Source organism: Octopus sinensis, linkage group LG10, assembly GCF_006345805.1.
Source record: "Octopus sinensis linkage group LG10, ASM634580v1, whole genome shotgun sequence".
In the NCBI taxonomy this organism is placed as follows: domain Eukaryota; kingdom Metazoa; phylum Mollusca; class Cephalopoda; order Octopoda; family Octopodidae; genus Octopus; species Octopus sinensis.
This window is the reverse complement of record NC_043006.1, coordinates 56,093,465-56,111,231: the sequence shown is the minus strand read 5'-3', so window position 1 is coordinate 56,111,231 and position 17,767 is coordinate 56,093,465. Positions and strand designations below refer to the sequence as shown.

Genomic DNA, 17,767 nt, shown 5'->3' with positions numbered 1-17,767 from the left:
TATGTATGTATTTATATATATTCTGTGTATATGTATATAAATATATATATATATATATATATATATATATATATTATATATATATATATATATATTATACATATGCTTTCTCTCTCTTCTCACTTTCTCTCTTCTCTCTTACTCTCAACATAACCCTCTCTCAGATACATATATTTATTGCTTCGGTCTTTCAGTTTTTCCGAGCCCTGTATTCAGATCATAATAAATTGAAGTAGCAAAAAGTTCCAATACACCATCAATGAAAAGAAAACAGAGGTGAACGTGGTTAGTATTCTTCTTTGGAAATTCCAAATATTTTGCGATCCACTTGGTACTGAAAAATACGATGAAATAAAATATTCACCATTAATTTTGTTATTAAAATTGTATCATATTGCAATTCGAGCAAATAAATATTGTATGTATTTGAAATATATATCTTCCTACATGGTCGATAGAAAAGATTCAGTGTTTCTTCCACCCGAGAGTATCACACCATTTGAAAGCGTTAATCCATGCAGTAGAAACACTCCCTCTCACCTACTTCAAACAGGACTATGGTCGTTTCATCTGCAGTGAATGTAATGAGCTAAATTCGTTGGGTAGGAGGGGCAAATGCGGGTTGTGTTTATTGACTATCTTCAAAACGACCACTCTATCAATGGAGAATACTATGATGCTGAAGCAGTTATGAAAGGCTATCAAGAACAAACTTTCGGGAAACCTGACTAAGCAAGAGTGGCAGTTTCATAAGTTCCAATGCATGAAACTACGGACCTTGAATGACACTGTTGCTTCTGCTAAATATCAATATATATATATATACACAGGCGCAAGAGAGGCTGTGTGGTAAATAGCTTGCTTACCAACCTCGCAAATTATATATTATCATTGTTCGTCTATCGACACTTGTTGCATATGGCTCTCCCGAAGTTTTGTTCATATTGCTACAAATTGTTATGCAAAGTAAATTTGCTATTGTTACATAGACAAACTAACCAGGATCTCGAGGGTCCAAGGCATGGAAGACAATATCAAAGGACGAGATACAAGCACAAAAACAGGTAGAGTTTACATCGATCAAGGGAGACACTATAATATTAAAGGATATCTCGAAGGATATAGAAATAGAAGTTAGAAGACAAATAATTGATAATTAAATAGAATCCTCAAGAGCGGAGGAATTCACTTTGGATAATTCAGAGTCAACTCCACGCAAAAGACCCGGATTACTCAGTCATCCCCAAGACATGGGAAGTGCCCTCTTCCAGTTTCTTTACTCCTACTTAAAAGCGTATTCAGAGTAAATCCATTCAGTCCCTCCAGCCTTGCCAATCTCGTCCACCTTTTGATAAGCACACTAGAAGGCAGCACCTCCCTCCCATTTTCTTCAAATGATATTCGAAGAAATTGATGAGAACTTGACCAGATAGGAAAGTGCCTTTCTTCAAACCTTTCAAACAAGCCCACCACACAGCTTCTTTTGCTTCGGTCATTACGCAGAGATAGATCTGCCTGCAATCTCTGCTAAAGGAAGGTGGTGCGTAATCTTCACTGTATGCTCAGCGGACAGCTTGATTCGACATACACGAGAGAGCGACTGCTGGCCACAAGACCACAACTATATGTGCGTGTTTGTATTTGCGTGTGTGTGTGTGTGTGTGTGTGCAGATTTGTACTACTGGAAATATACCTGTTTATATCCAAATACTTACTGTTGCAAGACAATAGTACAATTGAATGATAAGTATAAGTAGAGGTAAATAAAAGTTTATCTAGAATTTATATGGCAAGGAAGAAAATGGAGAAGATATTTAATTGATAAGCACCAGCAAAATCTATTTATTAATTACAATTATAAGAATAAATAAATAATTACAGCTCTACTCTTACGGCTGTTTCTACATTGGGGTCCGGCATGCCAAAGTTGACACATCATACAAAAATTATACAAAATTTGAACCCCAAAACTTCATCAGAGACTCCATAATGGTAAGAATTAAAAAAAAGGAAAAAAAGTAAAATAGTAAAAAGTAAAGTCCAAGGTTATATCCAGAAGTTGTGAGATCACATCTTATTTCTATTTGATGGAGGAGATAGTAAAGATATAAGTTATAGGGTGGGGTTAATGGGATGATCCTTATAACAGAAACTGAAAACTATGGAATAGAATAGTAATAAAATTTAGGCGCAGGAGTGGCTGTGTGGTAAGTAGCTTGCTAACCAACCACATAGTTCCGGGTTCAGTCCCACTGCGTGGCATCTTGGGCAAGTGTCTTGTTCTATAGCCCCGGGCCGACCAATGCCTTGTGAGTGGATTTGGGTAGCGGAAACTGAAAGAAGCCTGTCGTATATGTGTGTGTGTATATGTTTTTGTGTCTGTGTTTGTCCCCCTAGCATTGCTTGACAACCGATGCTGGTGTGTTGTACGTACCCTCCCCGTCACTTAGCGGTTCGGCAAAAAGAGACCGATAGAATAAGTACTGGGCTTATACAATAAGTCCCGTGGTCGATTTGCTCGACTAAAGGCGGTGCTCCAGCATGGCCACAGTCAAATGACTGAAACAAGTAAAAGAGTAAAAGAGTAAGGAAAACAGAGTTGGAGAATCATTACGTAATTATATCAATAAAGAAATAATTTGGGTATTAATTGTGATGTTATTATATACTAACAAAAGAATGTCATCATAATACCTTTATGATAAGTGTGGTAAGACCAATATCAATCTTACAACGTAACTGGTCAGGTAATATTTAAAACAAAATCGTTCTATCGAGTCCGTTAAAACTTATCAATAAAATACAAAACAAATTTAAGAAAATATTCAAGCAAAGTTTAAGAAGAAATTGTGTAAGGGGCCTTAAATACGAAGGGGGATAATAAAAATAAATATGTACGGAAAGGATTTTGATATTATGTTATGAATACTTCTAAGATAATTTTCTAATTTAAAAAAAAATTATCAAAATGAAAAAAATTTCATTTTTGTGAAATATAGCTAAAGGGGGGTAACTGTGGAAAACATTTAAAAATTAAAATATACGAAACGCTATTTGGTTTTTACCAACAACTCATATACTACACTATATTAATGTCAACATTAATAAGCTTCTAAAATAAATACCTGGTAATATAATATAAAATATAATATATATATGACTACTTGGTAAAATATTACAATATACGAAAATATATATATGTATATGAGACTTATTAAAATATAATTAACGAAAAACATGAATATTTGGTAATCACATAAGGAAATTGGGTATAGATTTTGATTAAAAACTTTCATTTAAAAAACTGTAGGGTTTATTATATCCATACACTTATATCACTAAATGTATACTGGTAAATACTTATAAATACGAACAAATATATGTGCTTGTACAAACGTTCTGAAGATTTTTTCCATATATACATACGTATATATATATATATATATATATATATATATATATATATATATATATATATATATATATATATATATATATATATATACATACACACATACACACTACGTTTATATATCTATATAGCTGAGATAATATTTAAGTAGCCAGAAGAATCACTACTGACTTCCCTTTACTGTCCACCTCAATCGCCCCATCTTACTATTGCCCCTTATGCGTGGGACTCCGTGCATCATGCTATGTTGCATCCATTTTGCAGTCTGAGTCACATCAGGTACATCCATACATAAAGTGATGTCGCGCTAAAGATCTTGAGCTCGGACAGTCATATTGTTATTTCGTCCGTCATGTTAGGGAATGAAGTGTTGTTACAATCTTCATTACTATTATATTTCTATAACCAAAATTAACACACTAATCGACATATACCCATTAGTCCCAAAATATTACAAGTATATATGTATAGATAGATAGATAGATGGATAGATAGATAGATAGATAGATAGATAGATAGATAGATAGATAGATAGATAGATAGATAGATAGATAGATAGATAGATAGATATGTAAGATCCAGGGATCGAGTTGTAACCCATATCAGATTGAAAGATCACAAAGAAAACTTCGCAGTAACCCCCTCCCTGCCGCATTTGCCTTATCTTCCCTTCCAGCTCCAATATAGTTAAGATTAGCAAAATCATACTCTATTAAATAATACCCCAACTTTACACCAAATCTTCGCAAAAACTTTGGACCAAAACCACTGAAGCTATCCAGTGGCTCACCTCTCTATACCCTAAGCACACCTTTAAATTCATGCAAGCCGACATTGATCAATATTATTGATAGCATTTCTCCTATTCTTCTTAATAAGGCCCTAATTTTCTCCGAAAAACATTCCAACCTATCTCGCGACGATATTGATATATTAGCAGACCACCGAAATATATCTCTTGATGGGAAATCCTGGTCCCGCAATGTTACACCTAATCTTTTAAATACCTCCATGGGAGCCAGTGACTCCTCCTAAGTTACTGACCTTGTGGGACTCTACCTAGTTAACGATCTCCATGAACAATTCCCTAACTTCTCCGATGGTCTATACAGAGATGACGCTCTATTTACTATCCAAAATTCTAGTAACCGGATAATCGAACAAACTAAACAAAGATTAAGAGACTCTTTTTAAAACGTCAGCCTCAGTATCTCAGTAACCCTGGACTTGCAAAGCAAAACCATATACCCATACCACAAACCTGAAGAAAACCTCTACTACGTGAACTTCTCCTCCAACCACACTCTTCGTCGTAAAGCCCATTGCAGAAAGCGTTTCCTACTGGATATCCTCACTACCTGCTAATAATGATTCATTCGATCAATATGCTGATTATTACAATTGTGCCCTACAACGTGCCGTATATACACAATCAATTGAATACATCCTCATGTGGGATATTCCTTTCTCCATTAAACTAGGAACAGAAAACAGTTCCTCACCTCCATATTATAGACTACATCCTTCATCCCAGCCCTCCAATACCCGTCCAAATATCGATGTAGCAGACGAACTAACAAACAACCTCCCTACTAGAAAACCCCAAATCCCATATGCATCACAAGCCATCAAAACAGACACCAGCATAGACATTCAAAGCCCTATCTCCACCCAGTTAACTCCACTAATCGAATTAAACAGACTATAACCCGGAACGTTATCTGGTTTCACCCCCACCTTCGTCACTAACGTCCAGATTCGAGTACTCCAACTCTTCTTCCCCTACTGGAAAAACATTTCCCTAAATATAGCTCCCTTAGAGAAATATTTTACCTCCAATCCACAACCAGCTAAATCCACCCTAATTAATTAACTCAGCATAACCCCCAGCTCCATACATATAAACCTAATACACCAATTGACCCTTAACCGCACTAACTCTCATAACTACCACTATAATCCTTTCTACTATAGACACAAGGCCTGAAATTGGGGGGGGGGGGTACTAGTCAGTTACATCGATCCCAGTGTTTTACTGGTACTTAATTCATCGATCCCGAAAGGATGAAAAGTAATGTCGACCTCGGCGGAATTTGGACTCGGAATGTAGCGACAGACGGAATACTGCTCCGCATTTTGTCAGGCGCGCTAACGATTCTGTCAGCTCACCGCCTTAACTACAACTATAATACCACTGCTAACACCCGATCCTTAAATTTACCACAACACCCAACTATACCTCCTATAAAAATTGAGAACACTCCAGAGGATACCACAGAACGCAATAATTATCATACTATACACCCAGCAACACCACCCTCAATCCTTAAGAACTCCTTAACACCGGCAATGATAAGGAAACGAACACCGATTCCTCACTAAATGTTAATCCGGAACACCCCCTCCAAACATATGCAGCTTCAGACGCTGATCCTCCTGTCCTTTAGATAACCGCTGTCTCACAAAAAACATAGTTTATAAGTGCACAGTATCAACTGCCAACTGTAACTACATATATATTGGCTCATGTAGCACCATCTTCAAAGCCAGAGTGAACAACCACTAATCCAGCTTTAAGACCCAAACAAAATGCGACAGTGCATCGTATTCTCAACTTATCAGTAAACTAACGCCTGATGCAAGTCCTTACACTCATAAGTGATCCATAGTCACCCACACCACGCATCACAGCAACTATAATAATAAGTGTGATCACTGTATAGCTGAGGTCTTGGTTATTTTGCATCCCGCGGATTGTCTCAATGAATGAAGCAGTAAAACATTCTCCTGCAAACACTGGTCATCAAATCGATTCTAAAAATACAAATAGTTACAACCCCACCCCGCTCTTTTCTCCCCTAACCGTCATACATTTTTCCCCTCTTATCCACCCTCACTATCACTATGTGTTAAGCCAACAATATATATTCCTTGATTATCAATTACAAACTTCTCTCCGTATTTTTCCTTACTCTTTACTCTTTATTCTCTTTTACTTGTTTCAGACATTTGACTGTGGCCATGCTGGAGCGCCGCTTTTAGTCGAGCAAATCGACCCCAGGACTTATTTTTTGTAAGCCTAGTACTTATTCTATCGGTCTCTTTTGCCGAACCGCTAAGTTACGGGGACGTAAACACACCACCATCGGTTGTCAAGTGATGTTGGGGGGGGACAAACACAGACACACAAACATATACACACACACATACATACATATGTATATATACATATATACGACGGGCTTCTTTCAGTTTCCGTCAACCAAATCCACTCACAAGGCTTTGGTCGGCCCGAGGCTATTGTAGATGACACTTGCCCAAGGTGCCACGCAGTGGGACCGAACCCGGAACCATGTGGTTCGTAAGCAAGCTACTTATGTATAGAAACTACCTTTCTGTGATTCAGCTGAAAATGCCCTTTGAATAACAACAGTCAAATAACCGTACTCAAATTAGTCACTCTACTTTGCTTTATTTATACACACTTTCTTTCTCCACAATGACCAAAAATATTTCCCCTGCAAATTCCCTATACTTCAAATACCAGTCCCCTTACTAAATTCTGTGATTCAGCCAAAGCAACTCTATTATTTATTACCAGTCACTTACTTGACTGGTAGTAAATAATCACTTGACCTTGCTTAAATTCCTCCTTGCTCTCACTCCCTTATATTTTCTTCTTTCCTCCTCTCCCTTTGCAAATACTCCAAGGACACAGATATTGTGTCTAGAGCCAGCTAGAGACGAAGATCTCTTGGGGCTATAAAGCTACAGTAACAACCCCTCCCCAATGTGGTTAGCCATGATAAGATGGCTTCTATACTTTACATTATCGAGCGATTACTGTTTCAATCTCATTCTGAGATTTAATTATGCTTACTGTTCGTTTTTCGACATCAGTGGCAGACGCCATTAGAAAAACTTATATCTATTTACAAAGGAGCCTTAACTTTCATCGCTACCTGGTGTTTTTTGAATTTTTCCTCGGCGTATACCAATATTTTTCTGTTGCTGCAAATCGTTGTGTGAGTTCGTTTCCGTTTGTCTACTCTGTCGTGTTACAAGTAATATCATTGTTGAACTGTTTTTGACCCAGTAATTTTCGCCCTTCGGGGTAGAAAATTTCTGTGTGCTGTTTTGTGTGAACTCTTAACCTGTATAGGTTATTTTTGGAAAAAAAAAAAATTCTCTTGTCATTTGTGACAAGTTTGTGTTGTCTAATATGGAATTAGACTTAAGTTCAAAAAAAGACTTTCCCGAGATGGGAGAAAGTATAACAACTGTTAAACAAAAGGAAACACAGACAAAACCCAGTTTTTCAGACGCCGTAGGTGGCGAAGTCGAAGAAATGGAGGTATCAATGGAAAGATTATTCAAGTTTAGATCGCTGGTGCAAAAAAGTGGCGAAGAAACACGATTGGTACCGCCCCCCGAAACTATACAAGCAATAAAGGAAAAAATGGTCACCTACAGGGTGTACAATATCAAGGAAAAACGAATGACCGACGTGAAAAACGAAATGGTCGAAAAGTGTATGGCTCCAATATGGAGTAAAGTTAGTCATGTCAACCGAGGTGCAAGAAGCGCTACAGTGGAGGCGCATTTTGAAACGGCGGAAGTAGCAAGGCAAATTTCGACACAAACGTTGAAAAACGAGAGTATAATACTGCTACCCTTATATTTAGGATGCAGAACCGCAAAAGTGACCCTAGAAGATATACCAACGGGCTACGACGTGATGTGGGCGGCAACAGCGGTCATTTTTGATGTTGAATCAAAATTGACAATTTTAAGTATGAAGAGAAAAATTGCAAAACACTGGAGAGGCCAGCAGCTGGAGATGATAATCCAGGCGGAAAATGCGACGTTGGAAAGCCTACCAGACAGAGTCTTCGTGGGGGAGGGGCACTCCATACGAGTTTCGGTGGAAGGACGCAGGCCCAGATGTTTTAAGTGCGGGCAAAAGGGCCACGTTCGCTCCGTTTGCACAAAAAAAAATAATGCGGGCAACGCCCCCCACAAAACGCTGTGAAGAACGCAGAAAGCAGCAAAGTGGAGAAAAAAGTAACGGCTGGCGAAAACAAGGAGGAAAAAATAAACAGGTCGAACTCCAAAAAGGAGGAAGACAAGAACGAAATGCAAAATGAGAAAGGAAAGGATGAGGAAAATAATGCAACAAAAACAAATAAACAAGAAGACATGGAATTTACGAACGTGTCCAACAAAAGGAAAAAATCCATCACCCCTGACTCCCCACCCGTATCAAAAAAAAAAAACAACGCAGACGAACAAATTAAAAATATTCTCCAATCCCACCCCGGCGGTACTACACTTATAGGCCAGCACTTTAACAAACCCCACCCCCCAACTGTAAAAGGGTTTAAACCCAACGAAAAAATTATTGCATACACCACAAAGAACGTGAGAGTAGAAACATGGGTGAAAGCAAGTACGCTGATCAGGTGCTACAAAGCGACCGAGAAGGAAGCGGAGTGGCGATATGGAAGGGTCGGCGAAGAAGGATGGAAAGACAAAACCTTACAAAGCCACGTAAAAGCCGGCTTCATTAAGGATGTCACCCAGGAGGTGACAACTGGGAAATTACCCGTTAGCCCGGCAGCCACACCAACCCAGAGCCCGGTGGCAACGCCGGTGAAACACCCAGCAGCAACGGCGAGTGGGGGGGAGACAGGCAGAAAGAATCTGTCAGGCTCCCTCTCGCAACCGTGAGTAAATAATTTTCTTTTTTCTCGATGATTAAGTTAGGTTGTATAAATGTGCGTGGAATGGGATCGAAATGGAAACAGGCTTGTTTTCGTGACGACCTCATTTCACATAGAATCGAAGTAGCTATTGTTACCGAGTCCAAGATGAAGGGACCCCAAGCGTTCTCACCACTTCTCAATGGTTACGAGAAATTTATTTCTCCTAGCCGAGGGGGAGGTGCAGGCGTGGCAGTTCTTTTCAGGAAGAACTTGGACTTACAGGTAAGTACTGTCTTTTTGGACCCAGAAGGTAGGCTGGTTGTCCTAGATGTGACGCACGTGAGTAAGCAGTCCTTCAGGTTGGTGGCTGTCTACGCTCCTAACGGACGTGGGCAGACCGGTTTTTATCGGGAACTGGAGCACTTTCTAGTGACGTCCAAAACGGTAGTCTTGGTAGGGGATTTCAACACCATTCTCGATGCGCGGGTGGATGGTGTAGGCTCGAGCGATAGGAAGGGGAATCCTGGCCTCAAGGCTCTACTAGCGAGCTTTAATCTAGTAGACCGTTTTCGACTGGATGAGCCGAACGTTCCACAGTGGACGTGGAGTAATAACGACGGCTCACTCAGATCGTACATAGATAGAGTATTTGTTAAGGAACGAGATAGGAATAGTGTTAGCTGTCCACAATTCTCTGTTGTGCCTTACACGGATCACAAACTTGTAACGTGTGAGGTACATGTAGATAAATGCCATAGACAAGGTCCCGGGTACTGGAAGATGAACAAGTCTATTTTGACCTGTGAAGCTTTCCGTACCCGGATTAAGGAATTAGTACAGAGGGCATTATGTGGCACCATCATTAATAATAGATGGTGGCTCGCCCTCAAAAGAGCCATCCGTTTGGAGTCCATTAGATTTAGCAAGCAGCTAAGTTTAGATAGGACTAGAATAGAGGGCGAATTAGTTAAGAACTTAGACGAGGCTATGGAATCTGGCTGTGCATCCGGAGTGTTGGCAGCGAGAGCGGTATTGTACCGTCACCTCAACGCCAAGCACGAGGGGTGTAGAGTCAGAGCTAAGTTACGTGCAGGAAAACGAGAAGGTATTAACGTTGCCGGATGGGCCCGTCGTGAGGAGAGTCAGAAGGGCAAAAAGTCCTGTATTATGTCCTTAACTGACGAGCAGGACCGCAAGATCTATGGACAGGAGGAGATGCAGAAGGTCCTTCACCAGCATTTCGCACGGCTGTTTGGGGGCGGTGGCCCGCTCGAGCGTGGGGAGACCTTAAAGGACTTCCTAGCTGGTGGGCCTCGGCTCTCGGCAGGTGAGGCGGAGTGCTGTGAAGGATCGATCTCTCCCGCGGAGGTAAGAGGGGTTATGGCCGAGTGCGCCGGGGAAAAGTCACCGGGATTGGATGGTCTACCCTATGAATTTTATTGTTGTATGCCGGACTTGTTCGGGGACATACTGGCAAGCGTCTATGCAAACTGGCAACAGAATGGGAGGATTCCCAGCTCTGTGAGTCGGGGAGTTGTGACGCTGGTCCAGAAAGACCCGAGCAAGGGGGACAGTATTAGTAATTACAGGCCCATAACTCTACTTAATGTAGAGTTTAAGATTTTGGCCAAGGTGTTAGCAAAAAGGTTGACGGCTGTCGTGAAGAAACTTGTCGGGAAGGCACAGACATGTGCAATCCCAGGCAGGTCGATCCAGGATAATCTTCACCTTCTCCGCTACACTATAGATAGGGTCGGGAAATTAGACGGCAAAGGAGGGGCATTGGTCCATTTAGACCAAAGTAAAGCGTTTGATAGGGTGGACCATCGGTACTTGGCGGCGGTTCTCGAAGCGGCTGGGCTGGGCCCTGGCTTCTGCGGGTGGATCTCAGCTATGTACAGCGGCATCAAGTCCACAGTCCAGATAAACGGTTACCTAACGGAGCCGTTTTCGATCAAGCGTTCAGTTCGACAAGGGTGCCCCTTGTCCCCGCTCCTGTATGTTTTGGCTCTTGAGCCATTGCTGCGGAAGCTGGAGAAGTTGGGAGGCAACCCTAATGAAATCGGATGCGGTAAGTCTGTTTCTGCCTATGCGGATGACGTCACCCTCATCGTGTCCAACGGAACACAGCTACCTCGGGTAGTAGGTGCTCTCCATAGATACGAAGCGGTGGCAGGGGCAAAAGTTAACAGGGACAAGTCCATCGGTTTGCGCCTCGGCACCTGGAGGAACAAGCAGATACCGTCCAGTGTTGTTGGACACTGGACGGATGGTCCTGTTAAATTGCTCGGAGTATGGTTTGGTCCAGACTCCCAGACGGAGAAGAATTGGAGCGAGGTAACGAGCAAGGTGGATGCCATAGTACGGAAGTGGTCCGGAAGGCATCTTTCCTTGAAAGGGAGGGCGGAGGTGGCACAGATGTTTATAGCCTCTGTCGTCACCTACCGCCTGACCGTCGTGCCTTGCCCCGATTCGTGGTTAAACAAGTTGGAACGACTTCTTTTCCGCTTTTTGTGGAAAGGAGGAAAGCCACTTGTGAGACGCTCCGTGTGTTGCCAGGAACCGCTAAAGGGTGGACTGGGGATGCCTTGGCTAATGATGCGCAAGCATGCGTTGAGGCTGAGACACCTCTGGTGTTACCTGGAGGATGATAAGGTGTGGAGTTCGCTGGCAGAGGAATTCTTCCCGCGACCGGCCTCTATGGAGGGATTTACACCCGGTCTCATTAAAGGACGTAAACTGACTTCATGGCAGAAGGAGTGCCGACAGGCACTCTGGCTGATCCACAAGATGGGTAAGGCCGGCAGCGGGAATACCACCTCGGTGTTCTATAAAGGGCTGGTAGGAGGAAAAAATGACGACGTCCTAGGAAGGGCTCTGGGGTTCGATGAGGATCAACTCTCCAACCTGTTTAAGAAGACTTTCAGGCCGGGGTATTTGGATAATTACCAAAAATCCCTGACCTGGCAGTGCTATAGGAATGCATTACCTGTTCGCGAGAAGTTATCCAGGCACGGAATGTCAGTGCCACCGACGTGTCCAAGATGTGGGTTGGACGATGAAACCGTTCAACACGCTTTTGTACAATGTCGGGAGCTGTCAGGCTTGATAAGTTACGTGGAACACGTGTTGTCGCATCTGGGACGAGTACAGCTGTCGGCTGGATCTATGATTAAGATGATACCGCCAACTGGACTCTCAAAGGAAGGTAAGGCTTGTTTTTACTGTACGGTGGCAGTATTGAAAGAGTGTGTATGGAGAACTAGAGTGGAAGGTCTAGTGAAAGGGTCCTTTATCTCTGGCCCCGGTTTGTTAAAATACTTCGGATATCATCTGAAGAGCAAGATGGGGTTGGAGAAGAGGAGCCTGCCACAGAAAGAGTATATGGAACGTTGGAAGGATGTGATGAGAAAGGTGGGTGAGAGTAACCCAGCTTAATCATCGAGGAAAGGAGGGATCGGCTGCTGGGATTTATAGGCTGCCGGGTTCAAAATTGAAACTGGTACCTCCCATTACCTTTCACTGTACATAACTGTTTAAAATAAAGAATTAATAATAAAAAAACAGAAATGAAAAGAAAACATACGCACTAAAAGTTCTCGTGATAAAGGCAAAAGTAAGCCAAGGTTTCGTTTCAAGGCAAAGTAAGCCAAGTTTTCGTTCAAGTGACATAAAATTTTAATTTTGTAATTTTTTAAATTTCATTCGAACTCGCATAGCATTTTTGTAACTGTTTTGTCCTGTAATGTATCCATTCTATGTTAGATCTATTGATCATAATAAAGAAAATTTCATCGCTACCTGGTGGTTACCGCCCGTTGACGAGGGACAACAATCCCGAAACTAGTTCGAGCGTATCACTCAGGCTTGCGAGGAAGGGATGGCCTCCTTTTGCAAATACTCCAAGGACACAGATATTGTGTCTAGAGCCAGCTAGAAACGAAGATCTCTTGGGGCTATAAAGCTACAGTAACACCCCCTCCCCAATGTGGTTAGCCATGATAAGATGGCTTCTATACTTTACAATACTTATTTCTCCCTTCATTTATATGCTCCTCTCATACTGTGCTCTCTACATATTTTGATTGAATCGTCCTTGCGTCAACATGCACCTCCTTGCGACAATATACCCTTTCATCGAATCAAGATATCCTTGGCCTGAGGAGCAGCCGGCTGTATACACCGCCCTTGGATTTTACCGCTTCCGAGGTTCCGCTCGCTATGAAACATATATTGCCTAGATATTTCCTATTCCATTCTGCACCTCTTGTAAATATGTGTGTGTGCACGCGCGTCCGTGTATATGTGTGTGCATTTGTGTGTATATATACTCTTTTACTCTTTTACTTGTTTCAGTCATTTGACTGCGGCCATGCTGGAGCACCGTCTTTAATCGTGCAACTCGACCCCGGGACTTATTCTTTGTAAGCCCAGTACTTATTATATCGGTCTCTTTTTTCCGAACAGCTAAGTGACGGGAACGTAAACACACCAGCATCTGTTGTCAAGCGATGTTTGGGGGGGGGGGAACAAACACAGACACACAAACATATACACCCATACATATAAATATATATATATACACATATATACGACAGGCTTCTTTCAGTTTCCGTCTACCAAATCCACTCAAGGCATTGGTCGGCCCGAGGCTATAGCAGAAGACACTTGCCCAAGATGCCACGCAGTGGGACTGAACCCGGAACCGTGTGGTTGGTAAGCAAGCTATGTATATATGTATATATGTGCGTGTGTATATATATATATATATATATATATATATATATATATATATATATATATATATATATATATATATATAAGTGTATATATATGTGTATATATATACATTTACACACATGCGTACACGCACACGCACACGCACACACACGCACGGACATGTGCACGCTATATCCGTTTACATGTACAAACGAAAACGCACACACGTACACACAAATAGTTACGTTACAAGCAACAGAATACATTCATTCTGAAAAGCTAGTAGCAGGAATTACAGTGGAATCTCAACACCAACAGAGCAACAAAACAGACTGACCCACTGAAAACACTCCTAAGTTGAAAAACAACTTAAGCGACATCAGATATGAAATAACATTCTATGAAGTAGACTGAACGGCAAGCAGGCAGAGGATATTTTTAAAAGTAACATAAAAAATAAACTATGCAAAAATTTGACTCAGTTCAAAGTCTGATTAAGTAAGTACAATGCAATAAATATGTATGTATGTATGTATATGTATGTATGTATGTATGTATGTATGTATGTATGTATGTATGTATGTATGTATGTATATGTATGTATGTATGCATGTATGTATGTGTGCATACATGCGTATATGTTATGCACTTATGTGTGTATGTATATATGTACACATGTATGTGTGCGTTTGCGTTTATGTACGTGTGAAAAAAAAATATATATATATACTCGCATACACATCACGCATATATACACACATACGTGGCCTGATCAATAAGTATCCAAACTGTTGCCATATTAACAAAGCAGAGTGAAGCCGCTTGGCACAGATTGACCTTAAACTCTATTGTCTATAAGCACTTGGAAGAAAGGTGCGTAGCGTGTGATCGTTGCATTGAAAGTGTCACAAAAAGTTGAGCAGAGAATCTGCATCAAATTTTGCCAAGAGCTTGGAGGCCTACGCAAATTTTTAAAAAAGTTTTCATCGATCTCGACATAATCAAGGAGATCTAGTCACAAACTTACCAGACACGCGTCTCATACCCAAATTTTCAGTAATAATGGACAGAACTGAACCGTAACTAATCTGTATATCCTCTGATAACTCACGGGTGGTGATTCGACGCTTTCCTTCACAGCTGCACGCACATCAGCGATATTTTTCTCACTTCTGTTGGTTGCGGGTCTCCCAGGAGGCTCGTCAATATCAACATGTTTTCGGCCATATTGGAAAAGACTGAACCGCTCGTAGATTTGTGTGCACCTCATAGACTCCTCTCCGTACACTTTCTGCAACTTTGCGTAGGCATCTGAGCAGGTATCGCCATGACAAGTTTCTCTGTCATGGTTAATGCGACGATCAGACGCTACATTCCTTCCTTCAAAGTACTGCTGTAAACGGCGGAACTGAGCTAGACAGTTAAAACTTAATGCGAATGCACAGCTGTGTTCAAGGACAATCTTTGTAAAGCGGCTTCACTCTGCATACTTTTGCATGTGCCCTGACATCGATCGTAAGCTCGACGCTCTAACCACTGAGCCATGCGCCTTATATATATATGTAAATATATGTAAATATATGTAAATATATATATATATATATATATATATATATATATATATATATATATATATATATATTTATATATATATACTAAGTAATTAAGGGTTTAGCAACGAATTGCCTCACCACACACCGAATTTAGAAATAGCAGTCAAAGAGTTATAGCTATTCTTTCTACTAAAAGGGGGATCTCAGTAAAAACACAGCACTTGAAAGGCAAACACACACAGGTAAGAGAGAATGAAATGACGGCAATCTATCATACAATTTTAAGTCACCTACGGACGTACGTTTCGAAATTAAGTTTTAGGAAAGCATAAGAATTAGATAATCATGTCTTACCCAACTTCTTTTCTCATCAGCATAGGACACTACAATTATGAATAATTGTATATTAAATTTCGAGATACTAGAAGGCATCATCTCAAATCAGTATCAGAGCGAGCTAAAGCCGTTACCAGTATCACCAAATTCAAAGTGTGAATGAAAGTTTGTGTCACCAACCCCTTCCCACCCGCGTGTAGCCAAGACAAGATGTGTTTTGCAGCGTAAGGGAGATAACCGTTATTAAGCCGCTTTTTTCATTCTAAAGGTAAATCGATGTATTTTAAAGATAGTTACACTAAAAATAAGGCAACTACTAGCAAAACTATTTGGTTGATTATTCCTTATGGGAAACAAATTAAGTCTAGTCTTCCTTTCCAGTTTCGGGAAGCTATTATTAGGAATTTTCCAAAGAATTCTAGGTATTACTCGATTATCAACTCGCACGCAGTTAGGATTAGTTTTTCTAATACAAAAAGCCTTTCAAAAATTATCTCTTCACATAATATTAGTATGTTAAATAAGAATCCAATTACAGAAAATAATAACATTAATTTAGCTAATAATAACCATACCCTAGAAATATTAACAACAAGGTTATTGTCTCTAAAGTCAATTCCAACAGAATTAAGTTTATGTCTGGTAGTTCTAAGACTAAAAACTCTATGTACCAGTGTAAAATTACTTCCTGTACCGATGTCTTTTTCTATAAAGGTAGTTCTTCTCAATTGTCTAAAATGGTTTCTAATCATTACTATACATTTAGGGATAGTAATAAAAAGCAACTGTACAAGGCTTAGTAAAATAATTTGGTGTCTAAAAGACCATAATAAACAGTTCAATTTAGATTAGTTGATTCTCTCCATTTCATCCCCATATGATAAAGGTAAAGAATTCTGCCAACTCTGAAATAGTGAACTATTTTCTATTTTATTTTCTAAGAATCCCCTTGTAAACACGTTCATAGAACCTGCTTATTGATGTAAACATTGGCAGTAACATACCTTTGGTTCATACAAGTGATATCTACCATTCTATATATGAACATGGATTTTCTTCTAACATTTGCTTCCACTAGATATAACTATTTCCAAGCACTTAAGCTTTTATCTTAATTCACATATCACTCTATATTTTTCCTTTATTTTTCTGCTTATTTCTTTCCTTTACCCCTTCCCTTTCGATAGGCTACCTTTGACGTTATATATTCTACCGTTTTTTTTTAAACTTAATACCCTTCCGTTCATCATTATACACATCCATCACATTCTGTTAAAATGTCTTATTGATGAGTTTGGTTTCTTTCTTTCTTCCCCTGATGAGAAGATTACATTGTTTTACACCATTTTATTCCTTTGGAATAATACCAATGTTGTCTTCGAAACATATGTCGGAAGTAAAAGAATTTGATTAATACCTGCGTTTAACTCCATTTATATATACATATATATATATATGTGTGTGTGTGTGCGTGTGTGTGGTGTGTGTGTGTGTGTGTGTGTGTGTGTGTGTGTGTGTGTATGTTTGTATGTATGTATGTATTATTTTAATAATAAAAGATATAATAATTTTACCAGGTAGCCAGTGGGGAAATAAAAACCTTATAGGTAAATTTTACAAGATATTTTATAATTATATACATAATTATAACAAGGAGTCGGCTTTATGCCTCACCACGCACCGTAAGAAAGAGACGCTAAAATCTCTTTTACTACCTTAAAATCTGCGAGAATAACACATTTTATTGTAGGCAAGCGAAAGAAAAATAATGAATCAGTAAGGTTGATTAACTATAAACGCGTTTCGAACTTAAAAGTTTTAAGTTCGAAAGGCGTCCATAGTTAATCAGCCTTATTGATTCATTACTTTTCTTTTGCTTGCCCACAACAAAATGTGTTATTCTCGGAGATTTTAAGGTAATAAAAAAAATTTTAGAGTCTATTTCTTACAGTGCGCAGTAAGGCATAAAGCTGACCACTTGTTATAATTATGTATATAATTATAAAATATTATATATATATATATGTAGATTCTATTAAATT

General features: G+C 39.9%; 1 protein-coding gene across 4 annotated transcripts in view; it reads right to left on the bottom strand.

Annotated features, from left to right (window-relative positions):
* Positions 1–201: 201 nt before the first annotated feature.
* Positions 202–17,767, bottom strand: part of LOC115216415 (cholinesterase 2-like) — a 38,293-nt gene continuing 20,727 nt past the window's right edge. For 2 of the 4 annotated variants that reach the window (XM_029785732.2, XM_029785735.2), the window contains exon 4: positions 202–334. In XM_029785732.2, coding sequence (XP_029641592.1) covers positions 213–334 — 122 coding nt within the window. In that variant the 3' untranslated portion in view covers positions 202–212. Of the gene's footprint in view, positions 335–2,524; positions 2,566–14,116; positions 14,177–17,767 lie in introns of those variants that run through there. The other 2 variants (XM_036506699.1, XM_036506698.1) reach the window with 2 other exon arrangements.